The sequence below is a fragment of the Amphiprion ocellaris genome, chromosome 6, assembly GCF_022539595.1.
Source record: "Amphiprion ocellaris isolate individual 3 ecotype Okinawa chromosome 6, ASM2253959v1, whole genome shotgun sequence".
Taxonomy (NCBI): Eukaryota; Metazoa; Chordata; class Actinopteri; family Pomacentridae; genus Amphiprion; species Amphiprion ocellaris.
In genome coordinates, this window is record NC_072771.1 from 32,284,367 (window position 1) to 32,309,230 (window position 24,864).

At 39.9% G+C, this 24,864-nt stretch overlaps 1 protein-coding gene across 1 annotated transcript; it reads right to left on the bottom strand.

Moving 5' to 3' along the window:
• Nucleotide 1: 1 nt before the first annotated feature.
• Nucleotides 2-24,402, bottom strand: ikbkb (inhibitor of nuclear factor kappa B kinase subunit beta). Its single transcript, XM_023283472.3, has 22 exons — nt 24,241-24,402; nt 21,767-21,882; nt 17,927-18,021; nt 15,465-15,585; nt 14,495-14,564; nt 12,157-12,245; nt 10,629-10,718; nt 10,408-10,532; nt 9,793-9,900; nt 9,579-9,708; nt 8,511-8,705; nt 8,301-8,415; nt 7,797-7,920; nt 7,556-7,707; nt 7,341-7,402; nt 7,156-7,256; nt 7,018-7,067; nt 6,796-6,895; nt 4,758-4,905; nt 4,097-4,194; nt 1,845-1,938; nt 2-1,710 (listed from the first exon to the last, which is right to left on the bottom strand). The coding sequence occupies exons 2-22, from the start codon at nt 21,869-21,871 to the stop codon at nt 1,651-1,653; spliced, it is 2,232 nt and encodes a 743-aa protein (XP_023139240.1). The 5' UTR covers nt 21,872-21,882; nt 24,241-24,402; the 3' UTR covers nt 2-1,650.
• Nucleotides 24,403-24,864: the final 462 nt, after the last annotated feature.

Sequence of the window (24,864 nt, forward strand, 5' to 3'; positions counted from 1 at the left end):
CTAGACGGGTTGTGCGTTTTCTCTTTGATGTTTATTTTGTTTTGATTGACATGCAGGTAAAAGAAAAAGTAAACCAGTGCCCTCATTCCCTTAACAATGAAAATTAATCAAAGAAAACATCATTTACAAGATACAAAATTCTATTTTCTTTTACAAATTATGATTTTTCTGACATTATAATCTTAACGCCATAATGTCTGTACATATACACAACAGACACTTCACATGGTGTAACATTGTAGGATCTATATACAGTCTGTCTCCAGGCGTTGGGATGAGGAAGGAACAGGAGGTGCAGCATTGAGGCGATATGTGAAAATAATCAAGACAAAGGCGCACCATATTGAATTGATGTAAGAGTAAAAATTCAATATTAATGAATTACTACCAATAAATACTAGTTAAGTCAGTTTTGTAGCTGTTTTCACAGTTTTTAAATTTATAAATGTGACTATTTTTGCATCAGTTACAGTTGAGACCGTAAATCATGTTTTCTTACCATCCTACCAAACACCCAACCTCTCAACAAAAATGTAACATTTGCGACACCTGTAATGTAACAGCACCATGTGATACAGGCGTTCATCTTATTGTGCCCAACCTACTTTTCATCAACAGTTGAAGTATCATGCAGTCACTCAGCAACATTTTACAGGTGCAAATGTCAGCCATGTGGTGAAAAGATTGTCTTACTACAATAAAATCTAAAATAAAAAAGTTTAATAAAGGTGGTCCAGAGACCTAGATCAGGCTCAGGACAATTTTAGAATATGACTAAAATATAATTTTGTGCTTAAGATTAATGTACACAAGTTCTAAAATACAATCTGTGGTTTCTGAAGTTCAACAAAAAGTAGTTCCAGACCCAAGACGGAAGTATTTCTCCTTACAATCTCTGTAAAACATTTTTACATATTTACATTCACCAAATTATATGTAAATTTAAAGAAAACGTGTCACTTGTTTTATGGGTTAAAGTGGGATCCGACTGTCTAATCCTCTCCATAAACTGTGATTTTGTAGGGCTGCTTTACCTGATGCTAACATGTCTGTTTCGTATGTACCTGCTCCTCTCAGGTAGGACTTGAGAGGTAAGATACAAGTGTGTTTCCTCGCTCTAAGTCTCCTCGAGGTATATTTAACAGATTGGAAAAACCTCCATGATGACAGAGGGGGAACAGATTCTGAGTCAGAGGAGGAAAAAGGATGTGATGAATCACAAGTCATTGTAATGAAAAGCACCCCTGGCATATAAGTTTGCCTTAAAAACCTGTAGTTAGTTTAGGATCTGATACAACAATACCTGTGAAATGGTTGATTTGTGTATAATGAACTGCAATATTCCCCAAAATGCTCCATTAAAGCTACAAAACAGTAAATAATGAGATTACATGCTAAGGAATCTCTCTGACATTAATCCTAATGAGCGACACAGTTCGCTTCAGTGCACTACAGGTTGGAAGTATTTATCCTCTTTATCCCTACAAAGTCAGACAAGAGTCTGTAATCTCATTAAGTAAATATGTGCCAGCAGCTACTACTCCATTCACAGTCAGACTAAGCAGCTGGTAGTACATCTTCATGCATTTCGACATCACATCCACATGGAGGCAGCAGAGCATCACATGTAAGGTAAGAATGAAACCCAGTTTAGGAGAGGTCGCTGGAGAAGCTCTGGGATCCATTCAGCCACGTCCACTCCCTCAGCATCTTGGACAAAAACAAAGCGTTCTGTTTTTTAATTGCTTCACACATTGTTCAGAGAAAAACCACAAAAGCCGTCGTAAACACACAGCAGGCAGTTGGTTGGCATCAAAATGAGACGGCTGTGAGTGTGTACATACCTCCATACTGCTCTCTGATTCCTGGATGGTGTCGTGCAGCAAACTCTGGAGGCGACTCTCAAACGTCCGGCTCTCCTCCACAAGAGACTCATCACTGCAGACACACCCAGTGATTCATGCAGACGTTACTGGTGGCTTCGATAAGTTCATCACAACACATGTTTGTGCCTTTTGAAAGAATCTGTGATTCTGTCTTTAAAGAAAACTGGACAGTGTTGGTCAAGCTCAAATAACTTTGACTTAAATGGTTGGCAGATATGTTAAAAAATGTCAGATGAAGTTGATTTTCATCCATTATTAATGTTAACCCCACAAGCCCCACTAATCAATGGCTGGTAGAAAAAAAAAGAAACTAAATAACACCATATCTCAGAGCAAGAAGATATAAAAATGTAAAGATTTGTTTGATTTTCAATTTTCCAACAGTCCTTGAACTAATCGGAAAACCAAATCTAACCTTTGGACTGCAGAATTTCAAATCAAAATCCTTTTATTCTATACGTCTTTGAAATGTTTGCCAAAAATAAACTATTGTGTCCAACTAGATTTTGTAAAAAAATAAATTTAAATGTGACATTTGTGACATTGAAGCCATTAGTCTTAGCTGCAACTAACAGTTATGCCACAAAAATTCTATGACTTTTCAATTGAATTGCAGGCTGTGTTTACATAGAGCAGAGGGGAGACCAGTGTGGAAACAAACTGAAAAGGTACTAAAGCAGTAAAACATCTATAGTATCTAGAGCCACCCCCCTTTTCTAATATTGATACTACCTGTGAGCACTTGTTGTATGTCTTGTTTCAGTTTTTGTAAAATGAATAAAGAAGTCAGACTCTTTTTTTGTATGAGTAACTAACTTTTTTTTGATATTGCATAGAACTATCACGGGTCTAGCCCAGCTGGTCTGTGAGGCTCTCACAGCTGCATCTAATCCACTAATCAGCAGCTGCTGATTAGTGGATTAGATGCAGCTGTGAGAGCCTCACACCTGCAGCTCATTCCATCTGCTGCTATGAAGACCAGCTTCACACGGCAGGGGACGTGGGACCATGCTGCATTACTGACTTGTCTCCAGCCGATGAGACAACACCACAGTGCTGAGCCGCTGGAGCAGCCTGCACCCCTCCCATAGGACTGTACCGACTGGCCGGCGTGAGCCAGTAGTATGTGTCTGCAGAGCCGGAGGCTGCACCGAGAGGGCTGCACCAAGAGGGCTGTTTGTTTTATAACGTTTTATTTGTTTAACGTTATACACATTTATATCTATGCACGTTTAACGTTATAAACATTTTTATTTATGCATGTTTAATGTTATAAACATTTTTATTTATGTATGTTTAACATTATAAACATTTTTATTTATGCATGTTTAACGTTATAAACATGCATGAAAGTACAGCCTCTGTAGAAAAACTTACTGGGGCAAAAAAAAAGGGGCATACTCCTTGAAAAAAACTTTTAAATTCTAAGTATATTTTGAGTGAAATCATCCTTTAAAGCCGTAAGTTCTGCATTTAAACCGTAACTCGTGTACTTAAGGGATCATCTATTGTGGTAACTTTTAAAAAATGCTTTAAATGTGCGACCGGAAGTGTGCAGCCCTCTCCGTGCAGCCCTCTCCGTGCAGCCTCCGACTCTGCAGACCCTGGACGGTTCCTCTCCTGGAGCCTGACTCCCCGCGCCCTCCCACAACATTGTGAGTTCTGGCCATAGTTGGCTTTGTAACTGTTTTGAGTAAGTTTTCGTGAATAACGACCTGTTTTAGTTGTCGCCTGCTCTGTGTGCACTCACCTTGGGTTCAAATTCCACACAAACCATAACAAGAACACATTTTGGGTTGCACTGAAACGTGTGCTCTTAAAAATGTGGGGGGAACACCCAGAAACTGTCAGTTCAGGGGTTAACCAGAGGAGTGGGGCGCCTGTATTAGCTCAACGGGTTAAGTGGGTGACCCATGTATGGGGCTGGTCTCCGACACAGCGGCGCGGGTTCGATTCCCGCTCGCGGCCCTTTGCTGCATGTCGTCCCCCCACTCTTCTCCCTACTTTCCTGTTAGTCTCTTGACTGTCTCTATCTAATAAAAAAGGCCAAAAAAAAAACTGAAGAGTAGCATCAGCTCTCGTTGACACATCAATTAAAACAGTTTTTCCTTCCACATTCTATAAACAATATCCTGTCCACATGAAAACACAAAAACATGAATGCGAGACTGACAACATGCCAATATGTGTGTGTTTAAAAGTGCACTCACAACTGCTGTAAGCTCTGTCTGGGCGTCAGCAGCGGCGGCACTGACGAAGGCGTTCGTAATCCATCAGGACTCCCACTGACCGGGCTGCGAACTTTACTCTGCACAAAACAAGAAGACGCACTTTATTCTGAATAAGTTAATACAATCTACGGCACCTTCGTATTATGGAAGATATCACAAAACAGTTGTGCGACTGACTGGGCTTTTTACAACTGCATGTTGGAACTGGTATTCCAATTGAATGGTGAAAACATGATACACAATTATAAGCATTCATCCCTAAAGGGGAGCTTAACTGGGACTGACTTCAGTTGCGGTCTAATAGTCTTTTTGCTTATCATTGTGAGAGCTGGTCGAACTCTCTAAATGCTACGAAAAAGGTGCTTCAGTGATTGCTTTCTCATCTCCTTCAGCATTGATCCATCCTTTCAAAATGAAAGGAGATAATACTATCCCACAATTCATTGTCGCAACAGCATTAAAATCAATGCAACTTCCATGTCAGACCCTCACAAACAATATCCAGTATCACATGAATACATAGCCTAATGGTAAGTAGCATTTCCTAGGCACCATGGTTGTTTTTTACTATGTGGATGTCATTTTTCTGACTATTTGACCGCAGCCTTTGTGTGTCTGTGAACAGGTTGTGCATCCTCACACAGGCCACTTTGAGCAGGAACCACAACTCCCTCTGACGCTTCTCCTGCAGACTCATCAGGACCTGTTCGCTCTCTGCCATTTTCTGCACCACGCCCTCCACCTTCGGCAGCAGCTCCATCACACGCTGACGGCACACAGCTGTCTTACTGCAGTAACACACCCAAAAAGAACATTTTTTGGAGTTAAGCTGCAACAGGAATTATTTGAGAATCCACAATCCTGTATTAATGACACTGGAAACAAACAGTAAGCACAGACTGGATGACATATTTTTAAAAGACATCCTTAATTAATAAAAGGTTGTGACTTTTCACACTGTTATAAATATGTGTCACTAACTCCTGGCCATTACATTACAGTTAAATGTTAATAAGTCACCAGTGCGAGTGTTTTCACTTATTCTGCCTCATTAGAGCTCCTCTTCGGGCTGAGTGGGTGTGTACACATCAGACAGTCCTGTTTGTTTCAACAGACATTTTTCAAGCAAAGTATTCTACTTGTCAAAGCAGGAAAAGCAAATATGTGATTAATAACAATAATGGGTCGTCTCATTACATCTGAGAGTTCAACTTAGCCAAAACACACACATGCACAATGGGGGAGCCTTAAAGGAGGTTTAAATAGAAATATTAGTGAAGCTATTATTTGCACTTGTCAACATATGTACTGCAAAAATGCCCTTTTTTTCGACATTTCGACATTTTAGTCTGACATAGCAGGAAAATGCAGAATTCCTATCTTTAAAAACAACTAAATTCAAACTTAGATACACTAATTCCAGGTTGCTGGTACTGTGCAATGCTGCTTCACTGCTTGAAAGAGGAGAATCACATGCTGACTTGCTCCTTTCATAAATTTTCTCTTTATTCAAGGCCCAACATTCCAGTTCATGCTTTCAACACGAGCCAAACAGGGTCAATCCTTGCTTTCTAAATGACAAACATTGTCTTCTTCTTTCTGTATGCCCTGCAGCTTCCCTACAAAGTACACACTGCTGCATGCAGCGTGCACACAGTTGGGACACAGTTTATCATGTTATTGATCTTAAAGCATTTGACCATCTTGGTGGTTCAATCTTGCTAATATTCACATGAGACACTGATGTAATGAGACACAGAGGATTGTGAGTCGAAACGGCCAAAAAAGCATGTTGGTATGCATTCTGCAAAATGCAACCGTACGTCGTAGGACTTCCTTTTTGGGAAACTGCATTTGACAAACAATGTATTGGGACATTTATGCTAGTACTATACAGTATAGTAGTATGGATATTGGCAGTTCAAAATGTGCTGAAAACCACTTTACATATACTTTCAAACGCCTCGGTATTTGTTCCACACATTGCAGAACCAAATGGTGATCAAATGATATGGAAACAAATCTGACCATCCAAAAGTACAAACAATGAAATCCCACATGCAATCCAGCTCTTTATTCAGTGCATGAGGTGACAATCTGTTTAATTTATGTGTTCAAACGTTCACACTGCCACAGACCCACACTTCCACTTCACTTATTGCAGCTCAGAGAATAGAAACTGTTGTCCTGTTCCAGAAAACACAGAAGTTAGGTCCAGTCTCCTGCTGGTGCTTTTGTGTTCACTGTCTTGCTTGATTCAAGTGAGCCTAAAAAAAGTTTCCCCTTTGTCTTTCCTGCTACCATGAAAAAGGTTTACCAGGCCACAAACTCAAAGCACTAGTGTCAGTGTGCAGATCCTTTAATTAACGGTCTTTGCCCCAGTTTGGCAACAACTTAAGAGTTGGATATCAGTTTCAAGATTAATTGAAGCTATGCAATTAATATTTTGACACAGAGGTATCCCTGACTTAAATATGGGGACATTTCTGATGACGTTCATTGTGCATTGTATTTATCTGCATAAAAAACAATAAATCATGTCTTGACCTTTAATAAAGCCACTGTGTTGCAGTAAGTGTGCCTGTAAACTCGCACCCAATCAAAATCCCAAATGGAAGTTGAGCAGTTTGAATTACTGTCAGAGCTTAACAAAAATATGTGGTGTTTTGTTTGAGTACCTGAGGTGTGTGTAGAAATCTCGGAGCTTCCTCTCGTAGAACTGCACAGCCTGAAGCACCAGACGAACCACTTCCTGACTGTCTCCTTGGCACCTCTGGTCTGAGCAGAGGGAAGGAAAAAGGAAGGAAAACCAGGAGAATGCGAAATGAAGTTTATTTTCACTCGCAGGCACCGTGACGAGTGTTAAATAAGAAGCGAGCTGAAGGATGAAAAATCCAAACCTCGGGGTTTCTCTCGGAGTTTGCGGAACAGCTCCATGGCTTTTCCTTCACTGCGGATCAAAGAGAGGAACAGAGCAGTCGGACATCACAGAGCAGCTCTTTCTGTTATTTTTACGGTGAAGTTTGGTTCAGACTTACAGTGTGTCCAAGGCCTCTCCGCTCCTCCACGGCTGCCTCTGTACATCCACTATGTCTGGCTGCAGCTGCATCATCTCCTCCTCCAGTTCAGCCACCTTGGCCTGGACACCAAAACCTGCATTTTAGTCTTTTTTTAAAGCACATGGGAATATTCTTTGCTTACACAAAAACACACTCAAGTCTACCTGACCACAGCTGATCGCAGTTAGTTCCATTTCCCTCCACACAGCCACCAGTTTCTCTGACGCTAGAAAGACATTAATCATGAGTCAGATTGCCTTTTTCTAGACAGTCAAGTCTGGATAAACAGTTTATGCTGGATGTAAAAGCAGATGTGCAACTTCTGATTTCTAAATATAGCTTTAGTGCAAATCTCCTGCTATCCACAAACATAATGTACCGATCCCAGTGGCTGTCTGCTCCTGGTACTTGTCCATGTCAATGTGAAGGCTGGTGGTGAAGAAGTCCAGTTTGGCAGTGAGTCTCTGGTGCATGGACACCATCTCGTTCTTCTGTTTGGACAGCGAGGAGTTGTGTCTCAGCAGGCTCATGCTGAAAGAAAGCGGAAAAGATATTTATTTGCCATATCAAACAGGTGGAGGTGCAGGTGGGAGGTTTTTGTGTGCATTAATGTGTCCTACATGGCGGCTTTCTGGCCCTGCTGCAGTCTTTGCCAGTCTTCCTTCAGAGAGCGGATGGTGTGCCACGCCTGGCCACAAGTCCTCCTCAGAGCACTGTAAGCCAGGAGCTTCGTTGGGTCGGTTTCTATGAGAAATAAATTGATTGCTTTGTTTTTATCCGTTTTATATCTTCAATGTAGCACTTTGAGATTTTGCCTAAATGAAAAGTGCATTAGAAACAAAATGTATTATTATGGTTAAATTAGATTCTTCCATTATTTGTTTCTGATCTTTATGCAGCAAAAGTCGAATGCAACACTACTACAGGAATCCTAACAGAACACACGTCTCACCTGGTCGACAAAAATGAATAATTACTCGATGATTATATATTCACATATTCGTGAATTTTGCACCACTAAAGTCAACTTAACTAACAGACGAGGGCATAAAAATAAAGGCACATCACAAGACAATATACTTTCTAATATCCTGAGTTGACAGAAAAATAAGTTTCACACTCACGGACGAAGCGGATATTTTCAGGAAGCGTTCGAGGAGCAAACTGGGGTTCATAGTTGCAAGACGAGCGATCAAACAAGAAGACCAGCGGCAAGTCTGTTCGTCGTCCATCCACCTCCTACAGATGATAACATTAACCTGAATCAGTACATCGTTACATTCAGCTGCTGAGCATTCTGCCAAAGCGTGTACAGTGTTCATGTTAGACATTACTGTATAATCTATGGCGCACTGCGTGACCAGCCCATTAGGCTCCAAGGCGATCCCCGCTTCCAGCAGCAGCTCCTGATTGGCCGCCAGAATGTTGGTGTCTTTTTCTATTCTCAGCTGCAGGTTGGCCACAGTCTCATCATCCGAGACTGAGTACGTCAGGATCTTAGCGGTCATCATGTTCAGGACGTGAACCAGCTGAAGGAACAGAGACGCACCAAGATCATGAACATAGAACAAGTAAATGTACCGAGCTAAGCAGTGAAAAAAGACGCACAAACCCCTCAGACGCCATCAAACTTGAAAATCACCCTGTGTTTATTGATTTAACCTCTAAAAACTCATCTTTGTGTATCAAAAATATAGAAGTTTGCTTTTTTAATGAAAACAGAGCCTTTGTGCCCTAAAATGATTTGGGTGTAACTGCTGTTACTTCCTCTAGTATACAAATCCATGAAGTACAACGTAGATCTATGAAAACTATGAAGCTTTTAAAATATTATTTCTACCATTCCAAACATCTTTACATGCAATTCCATACATTATGAATATCTATTCTTGATTCTCTTTTCATCAATCCCTCCGCTGCTCACTGCAGCTCAAACACACCAGCTCACCTATGACTCAGCTCAAACACTATCAAACTTCTCTACACTAAAAAATGGCAAGTTAAAACACAGTAATTCAGCCATACGTGATTGAACCAGAAACTGATTCTGAACAAGAAAACTGATACAGAAATCCTCAGCTCACTAGCTGACAGGATTGGTTTCTGTTGTTTGCTATGTATGAATTCCATGAAATCTGAATACCCACTTTTGAGATAATCAACGGTGGAAATGCTCAGCCATAGTGCCGACTGCTTATTTCATTCATTTAATGTCTTCTAGCTTACAAAAAAACACCATGTGGACGTGTTAACAAGGTAAAACACACCTAATTTTCACTGCAGGGGGTCTTTGAAAGTTAGAAAAGCTGCCCTTAATTACAGCTTCACCATGAGAAACAAATTCAAAGACTTGTTTTGTCTCTACAAAGTGAAAGAATAAATGAACAAGTTTCTCAGTGAACCTTGAGTTGCAGTATGAGCTCCAGCTGGGAGAAGCAGTCGCTGGATCTATCGCTGTCGTCTTTGCCTCTTTTCTGAGGACACCACTTCAGCATCAGCTGCAGCCAACTCTCCAGCTTCTCTAATAACAGACTGCCAACAAAACTGCATCAGACTGAGATAACAAGAGTCTTAAATGACCATTTTCATGCGTGTTTGCGTCACACGTAAAATCACCTGTTGAGGCTGTTGGGTTGTGGTATATGCATGGAGTAGCGGACTTCCCCAGACAGGTCCTCGTAGACAACAATGTCATTGTCCTGCTTCTGGCTGAGTTTATTGTGCCTAAAAAGCATACAGATGGATTATGTAAGAGAAAACAATTTAGTTTTGGGTTAAATATCTTCTTTACGAGTGGGCTATTGGTTTTCCCATTTTATCCACAATTTGATTGTGGTGAAGTCTGACCTGATACACAGAGACAGAGTTTCTGCAATTATGGGAAAGTGTTGTTGCTCTGTGCAAAGCAGACGCCCCTTCAGTTTCACAGTGAGGAACAAGGGACATTGACGTTGGCACAAAACCACATATCCTGCAATTCTTTGAAAGCTGATGTTTATTTCTATATTCACTGAGCATTAAAATCCAGTCACGCAACAAAAACTTTTACCTGCTCTGAAACTTATCACTGTTGAACATTAAATAACATCATTGTTCGGTTTATCAAGCCAAACTTCAGTATCAGACGTGCAAAAAGTAAGATTTAAAAAGGTGAAAACAGGATTTAAACTAGTTCTGATAGACTTTTAACTTATTCGCACACTTCAGATAAAAGTATCTTTTGACGATTACCAGGGAACAGGTTGCCAGGTTGGTAAAAAAGGCCGAAATCCTGTGATACACTCAAACACCAAAGTGCCGAAGCTCCAGTAGTCCACAGTGACCGTGTACCTCTGCCTCTCAATGAGCTCTGGAGCCTGAAAGAAGTGAAAGGAAAACACACAGGTTCAGGTTTTATGATCCAGAATGTAGTGAGGAGGTTGAGTGTAAATGTGTTGACTGTAATTACTTACCAAGTACTGCAGCGTTCCAACAAACGACGTGCAAAGGCTGCTCTGGTCCAACTCTTTAGCATAGCCGAGATCTATAATCTTGTGGATCAACTGAGCAAAGAAAAAAAAAGTCTTATTAGGTTGCAAAATATTGTCCTATAATTACAATTCCATTCAATTTTATTTATTTAGTGTCAATTCATAACATAAGTCAACTCAGGGCTTGTTAGAGTATAGTATAGTAAGGTCAAGAACTTACAAATGGACAAACTAAAGGTATATTTTGACATTTTGTGAAATTCTTGGAAAGCATATTCACTTTCTGGCAGATCAATACCACTTTTGTAGCTGTCTGAGACAACAAAAAGTCCAGCAAATAACCTCCATAAAGCAGAAAATTCATCTTATAATACAGTGGTTTTTGGTGGGATTAAACAAAAACATGTAATGTGTACATTAGTGAGCTATAGAGGTGCCGGAAAGCAGATTTTTTTTGCTCGGCTATCTGATTTTTTCTTTTGTTTACATTCCTTGGTAAACTTAGTCAACTGGATGCTGCAGCTTTAAATTCAAATATACCTTTAATTTTCACAGAAAAATTAAAGCTCTATTGTGACATTTTAGGAAATTCTTAGAAAGCATATTCCTCGTCTGGTGGATCAAAGCCACTTTTGTATCTGCTCGAGCCAAAAAAAGTCTACTACATAACCTCCGTAAAGTGGAAAATTCCCATTTTAATACTTTTAATAGACTGCTTTTTTGTTGAGAATAAATAAATAATAAAAAATACATAACAAGTAAATCAGTGAGCTGTAGAGGTGCTGGTAAACAGATTTCATTAGCCTTGTTATCTGTTTCTTTCTTATGTTTACATCCCTTCATAAGCTCAGTCAACTGGATGCTGCATCTTTTAATTCAATACACAGATATGAGCGTGGCACCAAATCATTCCTTTAAATCCTGGGAAACTACATGAGTGAAAATTTACTTTTGACGTTTTTTTCTGTTCATTTAATTATAACATCTTCTGCCTTAATAACCTCCCACACCAGAACTTCAATCTGTATGTTGGATTTATTGTTTCTCTTGGATGCAAGACAAAAACAAGAGTTCATGAAAAAATATAAACGCAACACAGATAAAGTTTGTATGGCTCCGTTTCTATAAAGACTGCAGCGTGTGCATAAACATGAATATATAACCTCTTTAATAAGTCTGCCCTCAGTTATATAACATCCTTCACTCTGCTGCATCCTTCTGCAGGCCTGAGGATCACATGCTATGATCTGTTACATAATGGACGAAATAAAGGGAGCCACAGAGGAAGGTAAGAGCAAACTGATCCCAAAAGTTCCCTGTAACTGCAAGTACAAGCTTAAAATATTGAGTTTTCCACATTAAGCATTCAGTGCGAGGGGAAACGTGGAGATGAGAGAGAGACGAGTGTCTTCTGCTTATTCCACACAACCCGCATGGAGGCAAAAAGTCTCTCTGTTGTGGTTTGGGTGTATTTGTCATAACAATATGGTTCACTGGGTCTTTAACTCACTCGCTTCTCTCCCTGCTGCAGCACAATGTTCTCTGGTTTCAGATCTCTGTGGATGATCCTCTTCTTATGGAGGTACATTAGAGCAGACGCTGAGAGACAAGACAAGAACAAAAGACTGCAATATTAGAGTCCTATGCATTGCAAAGGTTTCTTTTAAGTATGGTGCACGTATATATAAAAGAATATTTGTCAGTAAAATTTGCCTTTATAAACCTGACACTCATGGCTCAGTCTCCCGACAAGAAGATTAATGCTGTATGTAAACAAGAGGCTTATATTAGATTAATGCATGTATTGATGCTGGTGTGCAAATGAAGACTAACAATAACAACAGATTGCAGTATAAAAATGTAATTTGTCCCCCAGAGATGAGCTACAAGTTAGTTTTCTCATCAGATTTTGGGGATTCTTATTAAAACAAATGAAAAATCAATATTGGTTTTAGTCTCAAAAATTCAATATTAGTCACACTCCGATGTAAATATTGTACTTCTTTCATTTATGTCATTCTCAAGACAAGATTTTCCTTTCAGATTAAAAGTAACTCAATGAAAATGCAGAGAAAAGCTTGTGGTCACATCGTTTTAATACTGCAGGCCGCTCTATTCTCAACTGATGCAACATACAGCTTAACAATAACTACGCAAATACATAACTAAATGCAGCAAAAAGAGATGTTGTCATTCTTCTTCCATGTCACAACCTTTAACCAGCATTACCCACAATGCAACTTGACTGTAAACAGTATTGTATTATACTGGTAGCAGCAAATGTAGCCTTGAGCTGACTGAAATGAGGAGCAGACTACAGAGGTCAGATCTGTTCACCTTTTTCTTATTACACAACTTCGTCTGATTTGTCTTTTTTAAAACTTGGACTTCAGTTTTATCAAACTTTGCAACTCACGTTAGAGCCATAAAAGGCTTTCAGTAAAGCTGAACCACACAGCTGCCAAATGTATCTCAATAAAATATTTAATTTCAGGTGGTAATATTTTTAATAAAGACCAAAGGAAAAAAACAGCTTCAGTGGGTAACATCAGGGCTTGAGATCTTTTCTACTGGTAGCAGCGGCGCTACCAACTTTTTTAGATTGGTTTCACCAAGAAATGATTCAGTCCCAAGTTTACCCAAGTTGAAACTGAGTGATGTTATCTACATGGAATGTTTCGTATGTGTTGACTTTGTTATGAACAGAGCTCATATTAAATGTCAAATCTTGTGGTCAGTCATGTTCATTTAATTGTTTAACAGGTAACAACATGGCTTGAGAATGATCTTTTCCTATGTACTGACTTTTCTACAACCAGAGCTCATTTCAAATGTCAAATCTGGCAGTCAATCATGTTCATTTAATTCTGGGAATCCAAAATCATGATCACTATTTATCTGTACTCTACAGGATAAAGCAGTGCCCTGTATAGACAATGGATGGATGGTTTCCCTTCTGATCATACCCAGAATCATTGATAAACATGGCAGGAAATGTGGGACACACTCTGAACCACACTTCACTGCAACAATGTGAGAAATTAAACCACCAGAGGTCAGCGAGAACAAGACTTTCGGCTGATGTTTAGACCCGTAGGAGTCACATTTACATGTAGTCTGTTCCAACTGGAGGTAAGTTAATAGGTTTAGTCTTGATTCATAACTGAAACTCCAATGTCACTTTACTTCTACGTCAAAGCGTGACTAGTGTGTGTGCTGGCAAAGAGTGTTCCGCGAAGTGGAACTCGTAACCTTTAGGTACCTGATACGGTTTGAGTGTGTGTGTGTGTGTGTGTGTGTGTGTGTGTGTGTGTGTGTAGGTTGGTGGGTGTGGATGTACATGCCAGTGTTGTTCCCTTCACTCATGAAGCCTTTTAAAGGGCATCAGTCATTATCAGGAAATGTCCACCAGCGAGTAACAGGAAAAAGGAGTTTCACTGTGTGTGTGTGTGTGTGTGTGTGTGTGTGTGTGTTTATGAATGTGTGTGTGTCCTCATCTAGATAAATGTGATCCACACCATATGGACCTGTTTAGATGGCGACAGACGCAGAGCACCAGTTGATGTTAGCGTTACTATCTAATGTTTGAAATACAGAGAATAAGAGTCCGATTGTTGACGTAAGCGTATGTATGAGTGTGAGCTGTCGCCATGGTGACTAAGAGGTTGGTGGTTTAGGTCGCTGATGACATCATGATACTGTTCACCAGATCCATTTCCTCCATACTGCAGGGAACTAATCACGCTGCCAGCTCACTCCATCACCCAGTTAATGCATCACCATCTCAAACACACTCACACGACTTAGAAAGAGCCGTGTTGAAGGTGGAGATTGCATGAAATACTCACAAATATCACGTAACAGAATCAGAACGGAGCCCTCCCTCAGTCCACAGCAGTGCTCCAGCAGGTTCAGATACTGCAGAGAGAACAAACACAGACACCCGAGACCTGAATAACATGAACCATGGGAGGAAAAAAATACAAGGGAGTAGAGGAAAGAACTCATTAATCTGTCTTTATTAATTACTGTTTTACACTTTTCTGCTCTTTTGTTCTTCCAGAAAACCTTCCGTTCATTAAGTTTATTGTTATTACAAAGGAGGCCCAGATTCAAGAACCAAAGTTTTATCACATTTTCGCACTTGATTCAATTTCAAGGAACATTTCTATAACCAGTCTTGGGAATTGACAAATCAGCACTTGATGTGTCAAGACTTTGATTTGTTTTATTTTAAACTAAATCATTAAAGTCCTGGAAACTTGCGGCAGGCTGGACAAAAGAGGATGGTGCTGTTTTTTCGCTTTCTTTGTGCCCACAAACCGCTCCATCTGCCCCCAACTCGGACGCTTAGTTTTTGACCATCTGGGATGCTTTGAAATTTTTATGACACTGTGGTTTGTGATGGTTGGCATTTTCCTCTCCTGCCAGCTCACATGGTTTTAAATTTAAAAAAACAAAACAAACTGCACCACATTTATGTCCCGAAATCAACAGTAAACAATTGCCGGACAAGTCAGACCTGAGAAACACAAAAACATGCATGGAATAGTCACATTTGTGGTTCCAGCATCAATGCACAATGTCATGTCATTTCTGTTATACACACATAAACGGAAATAGAGGTTTAAACAGACAAAACATATTCAGCCCTTTCGCTGAGAGAAAAGTGGTTCAATAGAAATTGCCAACGCATGATTCCCACTCCTTGCTGATTCATTGTGATTCAACTCTGTGACCCAAATTTCACTGGGCTAAAATCCGGTGACACAAACCACACATGTGCATGCACACTCGCCAACACACCAGACTTTTTACCTTTCTCAGATCTCCGCCCTGACAGTACTCCAAGGCCAGCAGCGGCAGGTCATTGGTGGCCATCAGTTTCTCCATTCCTTCAGGAACTTCTCGGGCTGCGACCACATTAATGTGATCCAACCTGAGTGAGTAAAAGACAGACAGACAGACATCGGTCATGGATAGTTCCTTCATTGTATCATATGTAGACACCTGGTTACCAATAGATTTGTCTTAAACGAAAAACCGTCTACTTGCCACCCTGGTTGAATATGTCAATAAGTTATAGGAAGTTTATCTTATATGCAATTTTTCTTTGTCTTAGCTGAATATGTTTTAGAAGTGTGATGATAGAAACAAGTCAATGACAAGCAAAAAACAAAGAGAGAAAAATGCAAAGGCACCTATACACGTACAAGGTGTGCATAGTCTCTATTATAACTTTATTTTCAGCCTTATTGTTCAAAATTCTGTCACATCTAAATTTCTCCAGTGAGGGATCAATAAAATCTGACTTATCAATACAGAAAAAGCTGAATTCTAGGTATTAAAAACACATTTTTTGGCTTTGATCTGAACTATTATTTTCATTTTCTACCTACGTCACACACAAGCAGAGATGTTGCCTTTAATCTTACATTACTTGCATCGCACTGTCCAACAAATACATCTAAAACTCGCATTCTTTCACAATTACGTGCAAAAATCGTCAAAGCCAATTAGATCACCAACTCTCTACACCCTGTAGAGTCCGACTTTTGAACTGTTGTTTTACTTTCTCCTCTTCTGTTTTTTATTTTCTTTCTCCGCCGTTTCATAACTCGGACTGAAACAATGTGTTTCTGATTGTTACGGGGTTCAGGCCTTAATAATACAGCAGACATATAACGATAACAAACTCAAACTGATACCAGATCGAGCAGGAAAACGGTTCACCCTGTAACCATAACACTGCACGACATGTAATCAGTGTTGTAACAGTTAGAAAAGCAGGAGACACATGATAGTCATCACTAGAATAACAAGCTGTTGTTAAGTTACTGTTAGTTATGTTTTACCTGCGAATCTATAGTGTTTGGTAAAATTACTGAATAATCAAACAAACCCAAAGATACGTAGAACTGGTCTACATGACTGCATATATGTTCTCATAAGATAAATGTTTTTTAGATTTTTCAGATTCCCCTGAGATCATTCGGCACAGACAGAACAAGTGGGATGAAACCTGCATTAGATTGTGCCACAAATATAGTGTTTTCTTTTGGTTTTGCGAGTGAAAAAGTACTGCAATACAAGCTCTATAAACACATCATAACTCAAAAACAGAGTAATGTGTTATTCAGTGTGTGTGCATGCGTAAATCTGTGTTAAGTAGCAGTAATAATATAATGGTAGGTTGCCGTGTCCCCTGCCCTGTGGTTTTTCCACGAGTTGAGCGTGGGTGCACGGAGGGCTGCGGTTGTGACCATGTCTGTCTGAAAACAACACGCTTGTTAAAGTGGGGACAAGGAACGAAATGGTTTTATACGCATGTTTGCACCAGCAAATGACGACAAATACACACATATCTCACAAAAAAATCCCAAACTGCATAAGCTGGCACACAACCCCAGTGACCTGACACCTAAACTGGGGTTATTAACGGGCGTGTGTGGAAAATAAAGCCCCACTAAAGCAGAGCAAAATGAGGAGGCGGTTCGTGACGCAGCCAGAAATAACCAAAGTCACCAAAATAACCCAAACGTCCATGCCTTTCTAATTATTTAATTTGTGATTTTTACTATTTCAGGATACAAATTTAGTTTTTTTATATTTTGAGAAAACTTATGAAGCAGATGGGGACATAAAAGTCAAATGTCGAACTCATAAGCACCCACTTGTCATGGAATGTCCCACTGAGTCACGACAGGTCAAACCAAAAACTTTTCTCTCATGCCAAAAGAGAGCTTTAAGGCAGGGCATCAAGGAGTTTTCAGTAAAAAGGAAATGGGAAAATCACCAATTTCTTCAGCCGAGTTAAAAAAATAACTTGTGTCACACGCTGAGACGCATCACAGTGGAAAAACAGACTCCTGCATCTTTGGTAAACAGAGACACAAGCTTGAGCAACATGCAGCGGTCAAAAAAACAAACATAAAAGCGAGGAAATCAGGCCATACGGTCATTGTCTGTAAGAATACAAGAGCCTCTGCCAAGATACATATCATAATTAATGTTTCTGATCTTCAGGCAGGTCTATAGTTTTGTTTTATGTTGACACATAATCCTGCCTGCATACAGTTTTCCGGATGATGAGTATCATGGTGCTTCATTGTATTTTCCCCTGACACCCTGTGGCTAAGATGCAAACACTCAACAGTCTCGGAAAAATGTAATCAACTGCGATGTGCCTGTTGTGTATTCTGTACAGGAGTAGCATTGAAAGTGACAGAGAAAGGGACTAAATGTTTGCTCAGATCGATGTAGGTGAAAGTGAAGCTGACCTCCTCATGATCTGGATCTCCAGACACCATCTCTCTTTGTTCCTCTCGCTCAGCTCCTGGCGGCACTGCTTTATAGCAATCTGTTCCTCCGTGTCCTGAAAACACACAGATACACACACATTGACGTATATTTATTCTCTGGAGATTTATTCCAGCCCTAACTTAACTGGCGTACTGGTGCTAAGCAAGCAAAATTTTGAGTTATTTGCACTTTACTGGCTCAGTTACTAGTTGCTTTACAAAATTAAGATTTCTGCATGCAAAACATATGAAGAGCTAATTAAATGATGCTTTAGCCACAGCATTAAAACCACTTACAGGAACAGAAAAGAGCACTGATTAACTCGTCACTATTGCACCTGTCAAGAGGTGGGATATATTCATCAGTAAGTAAATAGTCACTTCTTTTAGTTGATTTGAAAGCAGGAAAAATCTGCAAGCGTAAGGAGCTGAAGGCCAAATTATGATGGTTAGATGACTGGGTCAGAATCTCCGAAACAGCAGGTCTTGTGGGGTGATGCAATGGTTAGTTTCTACCAAAAGCGCTCAAAGGAAGGACAACCAGTGAAATGGCAACAGGGTCAAAGGCAGTCAATTCTCAAGGATGTGCGTGGGAAGCAAAGGCTGGCACAATCCCATAGAAGAGATACTGTAGCAAAAATGGTTGAAAACTTCAGTTCTGACTGTGATCGAAAGGAGCTGGACCACACAGTTCACTACAACATGTGGCTGTGTAGCTGCAGATCACTCAAAGTGCCCATACTGGTGACCACACTGGGCAACCGTGGCTCGGGTGGCAGAACGGGTTGGCGGTTCAATCCTCTACATGTTGAAATGTCCTTAGGCAAGATGCTGAACCCAAAGTTGCTCCCAATGGCAGGCAAGCACCTTGCATGGTAGCTCTGTTGCAACTGGCGTGTGAATGGGTGGATGAGAAACACATTGTAAAGATCTTTGAGTACCACTGAGTCAGAAAAGCGCCAATATTTACCATTTACTGACTCCTGCCTACAATGAGCACATCAGAATTCAACCAATGACAAGAGGTGACCTGATCCGTTGAATCATGTTTTCTGTTATGTAATATGGGCAGCCGAGGTGCATTTGTTAACCTGGGAAGAGGTGGCAGCAAGATGCGCTATGGAAAGAAGGCAAGCCAGCAGAGGCAGTGTGATGCTCTGGACAATATTCTGCTGGGAAACCTCCCGGCATTATTTTGGGTGTTACTTTGACATGTACCACCAACTTGAACACTGCCGCAAAACACACGCACCCCTTCATGGCATCCTTGTTTCCTAATACCAGTGGCCTCTTTAAGCAGATTACTGCACTCTGACACACTGAAAATATTGTTCAGGAACATTGTAAGGGACATGACAAATAGTTTAAGGCGCTGACGTGGCCTCCAAATTCCCCAGATCTAAATCCGATGACCGTCTGTGGGATGTTCTGGGGAAAAATACAGTTTGATCCATGGAGGCCCCCATCTTGCAGCTTACAAGACTTAGAGGATCTACTGCTAATGTTTTGGTACCTGGTAATAAAGCACACCTTAAGAGGTCTATAGAATCTATGACTCAACTGGTCAACGCTGTTTTAGCGGCAATAAGGGGACATACACAACATTAAGCAGGTTGTTTTAAAGTTGTGGCTGATCAATGTATACTTAACGCGGGCTAATTTGGTTTAAAAAATTTTATGTCTTTTCAGGGGTTTTGTATGTATTTCTGCAGGATGATAAATGGATAATATATAGAGTGGAAATGGAGGACAAGCTATGGCAGACGATGACATCTTTTTCCACAATTGATGAGCCACAGCCACTACCTGTTTCTCATCAAGGAAAAGGAAAAGGTGCCCCTTCCTGCTTCCCATAATGTGGTCAGTGAGCTAATAATAACTGACAGTATTGTCACTAATGTAGGAAGAGAGGAAATTTCTTATAGAGGAAGTTTAATCATCACATTGGCCGCTGAACCTGCAGTTATAAGTAATTTTCCTTCGTCCGATACAGTCCAGCCTTCAGTGTCAATGACAATCAGCATCGTGATTACAGTCGTAAACAACACATCAGTTTCTCTCCAACACCAGTTCCTTGATTACTGTAAACAACAGTTAATTAAAAAGCATGACAATGCTAATTTTGTTTCTATATTTGAATAAAATATGCCAAAATATTACAGTACTGAGTGACGTGAGTGATGTACAGTGCAGACAGAAAGCATTCACCTCACTTGGAAGTTTTACCTTTTTATTGCTTCTTAACACTGAATCGTGGTCCATATAAGTCAAAAAAGACCAAAAACAGAGACTCAAGGTAATTTCAATTATTTAAATAAACAAAAATATAAATTGCATAAGTATTCATCCCTTCAAGTCAGTATTTAGGAGATGCAACACCGGTCACAATTACAACATTGAGTCTGTGATGATAGATCTCAATCAGGCCTCAATCAGCAAAACAATTATGACCACATCTGGTCCCAGAAAGACAGATGTTGCCCGTGTACCTCACGTCTGGTGATCCAAAGTGTTCAGGAAAAGCTATTCCACATTGACACTACAACTGCAAAGATTTCAAAAGGATCATAATCTCAGGTGTTTTACTACAGTGCCTGCCTCTCCTTCATGCAGGATTACATCCACATGCTGACGTGGCCTGGATCAATGCCAGATCTAAGTCTGAATTGACAGTCAGTGTGAGTAATACAACTGCAGTACTGTTTTAAAGTGAGGAAGAGGAAGGTCCACTAAGCGGGCGTGTCCATATTCCCATGGTGTCCAATTGCTAATGATGTAACTCTATGGTGCTTTTATCCTGTGACTTATAATGAAATCATTACAATAGACACAATTTCTCCTGGGCTCAGTGCACAGAGAAAACAACTTCCTTGACTGATGTCATTATATGCTCAAAACCAGTGCAGGTGAAACCCCAAATGGTTTTAATTAAACAGGTTGTTGTGAAGCCAAAATTCCCTCTCTGAGTAACTCATAACTCAGCCAAAACCGCACGCACAATACAGCGTGACTTGCACCTTTGTCAGGATATCATTACCTCCTTCATCATGAATAAGAGCATATTTACACCTCCAGAACTTGCCTGAGAAATAGTACTGTTTCTTTAGCATCAGAGTAATCTAGGGATTATTTTCTATATGTTAATTGGTAAATATAAAACTGAAATTGCGAAGAAAACTGACAATTTGCAGTACATTTAATGGGCAAGTTTGGCAAAATGTAAGCAAACGGATGCTAAGAAATGGTCTTCAGTCGCACTCCATTGCTAACTCACCGTCTCCATGACAACACTATAGCTTTTACATCCCTGAATGCCTCTACATGACAGGAACTGTTGGTTCAGAGGGAAGTGCAGGCCATCCTCATCTGAAGGTTTTGCTATCTGAACTCACATTTTAAAAACTTATATATTATTATGTATCTCTATTTGTTAAAATCTTAATACATTTTAAAGTTTCAGGAACTCGTTTTTAACAGGACAAAATATATTCATCTATATGACAAAAGATTGTTTTGACATTTAAGTTTGATCAGAGTCTGTTTTTTGTTTGTTACAGTGTTTAATTTTTGTGCCAAAATATGAATTGCACTGATGTTGATACCATCTGCCAGGAAATGCCAGTAGTACAACTTTAATAAGCTTCTATTTAAATACTGAAAACGTTCAGTGCAACGGTCTGTTCTTTAAACATCCTCTTTTCAGAGTAATTTCCAGTCAGTCTGTCTACTATCACATCCTATCAAAGCCACAAGCAACAGTTTCCTCAAAAGGACAGTGAAGATGCAGCAGTGTGTAAACAGTGTGTGTGGACTGTGTACCTTGTTTTGCCATCTCGTGACATTCCCGAAGCCTCCGGTACCGAGTCGCTCCTTCAGCTCCCAGGGCCCACAGCTCTGAGGCTGCTGCAGGGGGACTCGTTTCATGGCCTCCTCACCTACAGCCAGTACAAAACACAAGAACAAACTTAAATTCATGACCACTACTACGGCAAAAACGTAAAGCTTGCTTTAATGATGGTACCAGAAAAAAAACACCTTGTTTGTTGTCTCTGTAGTAGATATTCAGAAAATGTCAGTATCTACTTACAACAAGTGTAGATGCTTCACCAAAGAAGGCATAAAGACAAAATCTCCGCTACTAATGAAGCCTACATAATTTAAATGTCACTGTTTTGTATGAGATTCCCTCTAAATTATGCATAAAATATAGATTTTTAGCTGCTGGTGTGATAAAACGATAATGAAATGTACCTGATCGGGTGTTGAACTACATCATCTTCGATTTTTAATGCAAGAATCCATGTAAAAGTTGCCTTGAAATTAACCATAACCTGTTCAGTGCAGCAGGAAAGATGTGGAAAATTGTCTATGTCCTGCAATAATGAGCTTTCTAGAGGGAATCAGAGCGAATATCTGAGGTCTAGTGCTCACCCAGCTAATCAGTTAATTGATTAATGAATTGACAAGAAATGAATCACAGATACCTTTCATAATCAAGTAACAGTTTTTTTACATTTACATTTTTTTAATGCAAATATGCCAAATTACTTGTTTCAAACACCTCAGATTTGATAATTAGCTTCTTGTCTGTTTTATACCTATATATATATGTATGAACTGAAAATAATTGGATTGTGGACTGTTTGTGGGAGAAAACAATTAATCTGAAGACAACACTTAGATTAACAGTCTTTAGTCAGAGCTATGAAGTGTAATGTTTGACCTACTGGTGACAAAACGTGGAAAGGGACAGATTGGTGTTGCAGGTGGCTGATAAGTAACAACAGAAAGGTTTGCATGGGCATAAATAATACAAACAATGATGGCAGAAATGCATTTAGGTGCTGCAGCTTCAGGGTCATGGCCCATATTCTCCAGTTAATTTACAAAGAAATAAAAATTCTTATTATATCAACTGATGAATTTATAACAATATCAGTAATGTCCTAAATTGTCTATACACAGTGGACACCAGAGGTAAGTATATCCCTACTTTGTTCTTCTTTAGAAATTCTTGTTTAATTACTAAAGCGTGTTCTGGATCTTTATCAATATTCTGCCAAGTGCTTGTAGATGGATGTTGTCTCGTAAACTAGAACTTCGGTATTTCCATTAGATTTCATGGTGCCATCTTTAAATGTCATCTCCCCAACACATTCTGCACTCATGGAGCCCTAGATCATAACACTTTCAGCTATGTGCTTCACTGTCAGGATTATGCATTCACTGTGGTAGGCTAATCAAGGTAATGTCAAACATGCTGCACCTCATGTAAGAAATCTGAGCTCTAATTATTCATCAGGCTTCTTTTCATGTTGTGTAGCGAAGTTTAATGTTGCAGTCGTGTCAATAAGGAAGCAACGGTCGCCGTTCATAGAGGCTGATGTTATGCAACGTTCCTTGCAGTGTCTGATCATCACACAAACTGTGATTTCTATCGATAACTGTGCCTGAGCCAAATCTGAAGCACTTTGCTGTCTGTTTTTCAGAGCTATATTATGCAAGCAGCACTGTCTCTAGTGTAATTTCAATAAGACAACCACTGTGGCTCTGATTAATGGCACCATGGCTCGCTCTGTACATCCTCAGTACTGCTGCAACCGTGCTTCGCCTGATTTTTAGTTGTCAACCGATCCTCCTGTAAGCTTTTACATCTTCGTGACATCTCTCTGTCATATTCTTAGGTTTTTCTGCCGATTCTTTTCCATGTGGAGCCATGATGCAGACATACACGCAGCCCATAGGTCCAAAACCTGAGACGCTTCTGGTGTTTACAGCTCAGTTTAAAACCATAATTATGCAATAAGGCTATTTGGAGACTGCCTTCTACTCAGTATGGTTTTAATGATCACATGTGGATTCACTTTTGTTGCATTGAGTTTCTTGTTTGGGGCCTTTACTTTCAATTCAGGCTTTCTAAAGGATTTGCATTTGATTGCTTATAAACACAAACGTAAACATTTGTAAACTTAGAAATAATGCAACTAATGAGAGGCGACACAGCTGACAGTTCATTTGACATTTAAACAATATATCAAAGATCTATTGCTGAGGCCTATTCAGTACTACAGCAGCACTACATGCCTCTGTGCTTTCGGTTTAGACTTTATACTCCACGTTTATGTCAATAATGATCTCAGCTCTCTGCTCATAAAAAAATGAAACGTTCAAACACCAAGCAAAATCCTCTTTTCTGTTTACGTTTCCCGATATTGCAACTTACAGCAACTTATTTTCCGATTTTAATTCCATGCAGAAAAGCGCTTCGGCTTTCAGTTGAAACTAAGTCCTACCTTAAAGTTCCTTCACCCGCTTTCACGCCTGCGTTTATCAGAAAGGCACCGTGTTTATCCGGTCCTTAGTAAAACAAAACAACTATTGTAGCAAAATTTGGCGACACAACAAATCTCCCAAACTGTCTACTTCCTGATACTCATGTTTCCTGTAAACCTGGTGAGACAGAGCCGCCCACAAGGAGGCACAGTCCTCAGCTCACATCCAGCTGTGGAGCCTTGCAGGGTTTACATTTACTGGGTGCGCGTTTTTTGTGGTAACTTTATGGAAAGTTGAGCTCTTACAGCCAATTCTGAAACCTGGAACCTGCACACATACAGTGGGAGCAAGTTTATTTTAATATAGGCATTTAATTGAGCTGAGTTTATAGTTCATGGTCAAGAATGATCCTCACAACAATTTCAGTTTCTAAAAAGACATAGGCTTCTAAGTTTCCTATTTGATAAAGCTTATAGTTGGGGCTGCTTGGGATCACCTGAGCTATGCTGTTCTGTATCACCATTACATGTCACTAACTCTGTGTTTCCCCAAGGTCCTGTGTTTGTTTTCTCCCTGGTAGTAACTTCATGTTTTAGTTCAGTGACAGCAGTGAATTTCAAATATTTATGCAATAAAAATGAGAA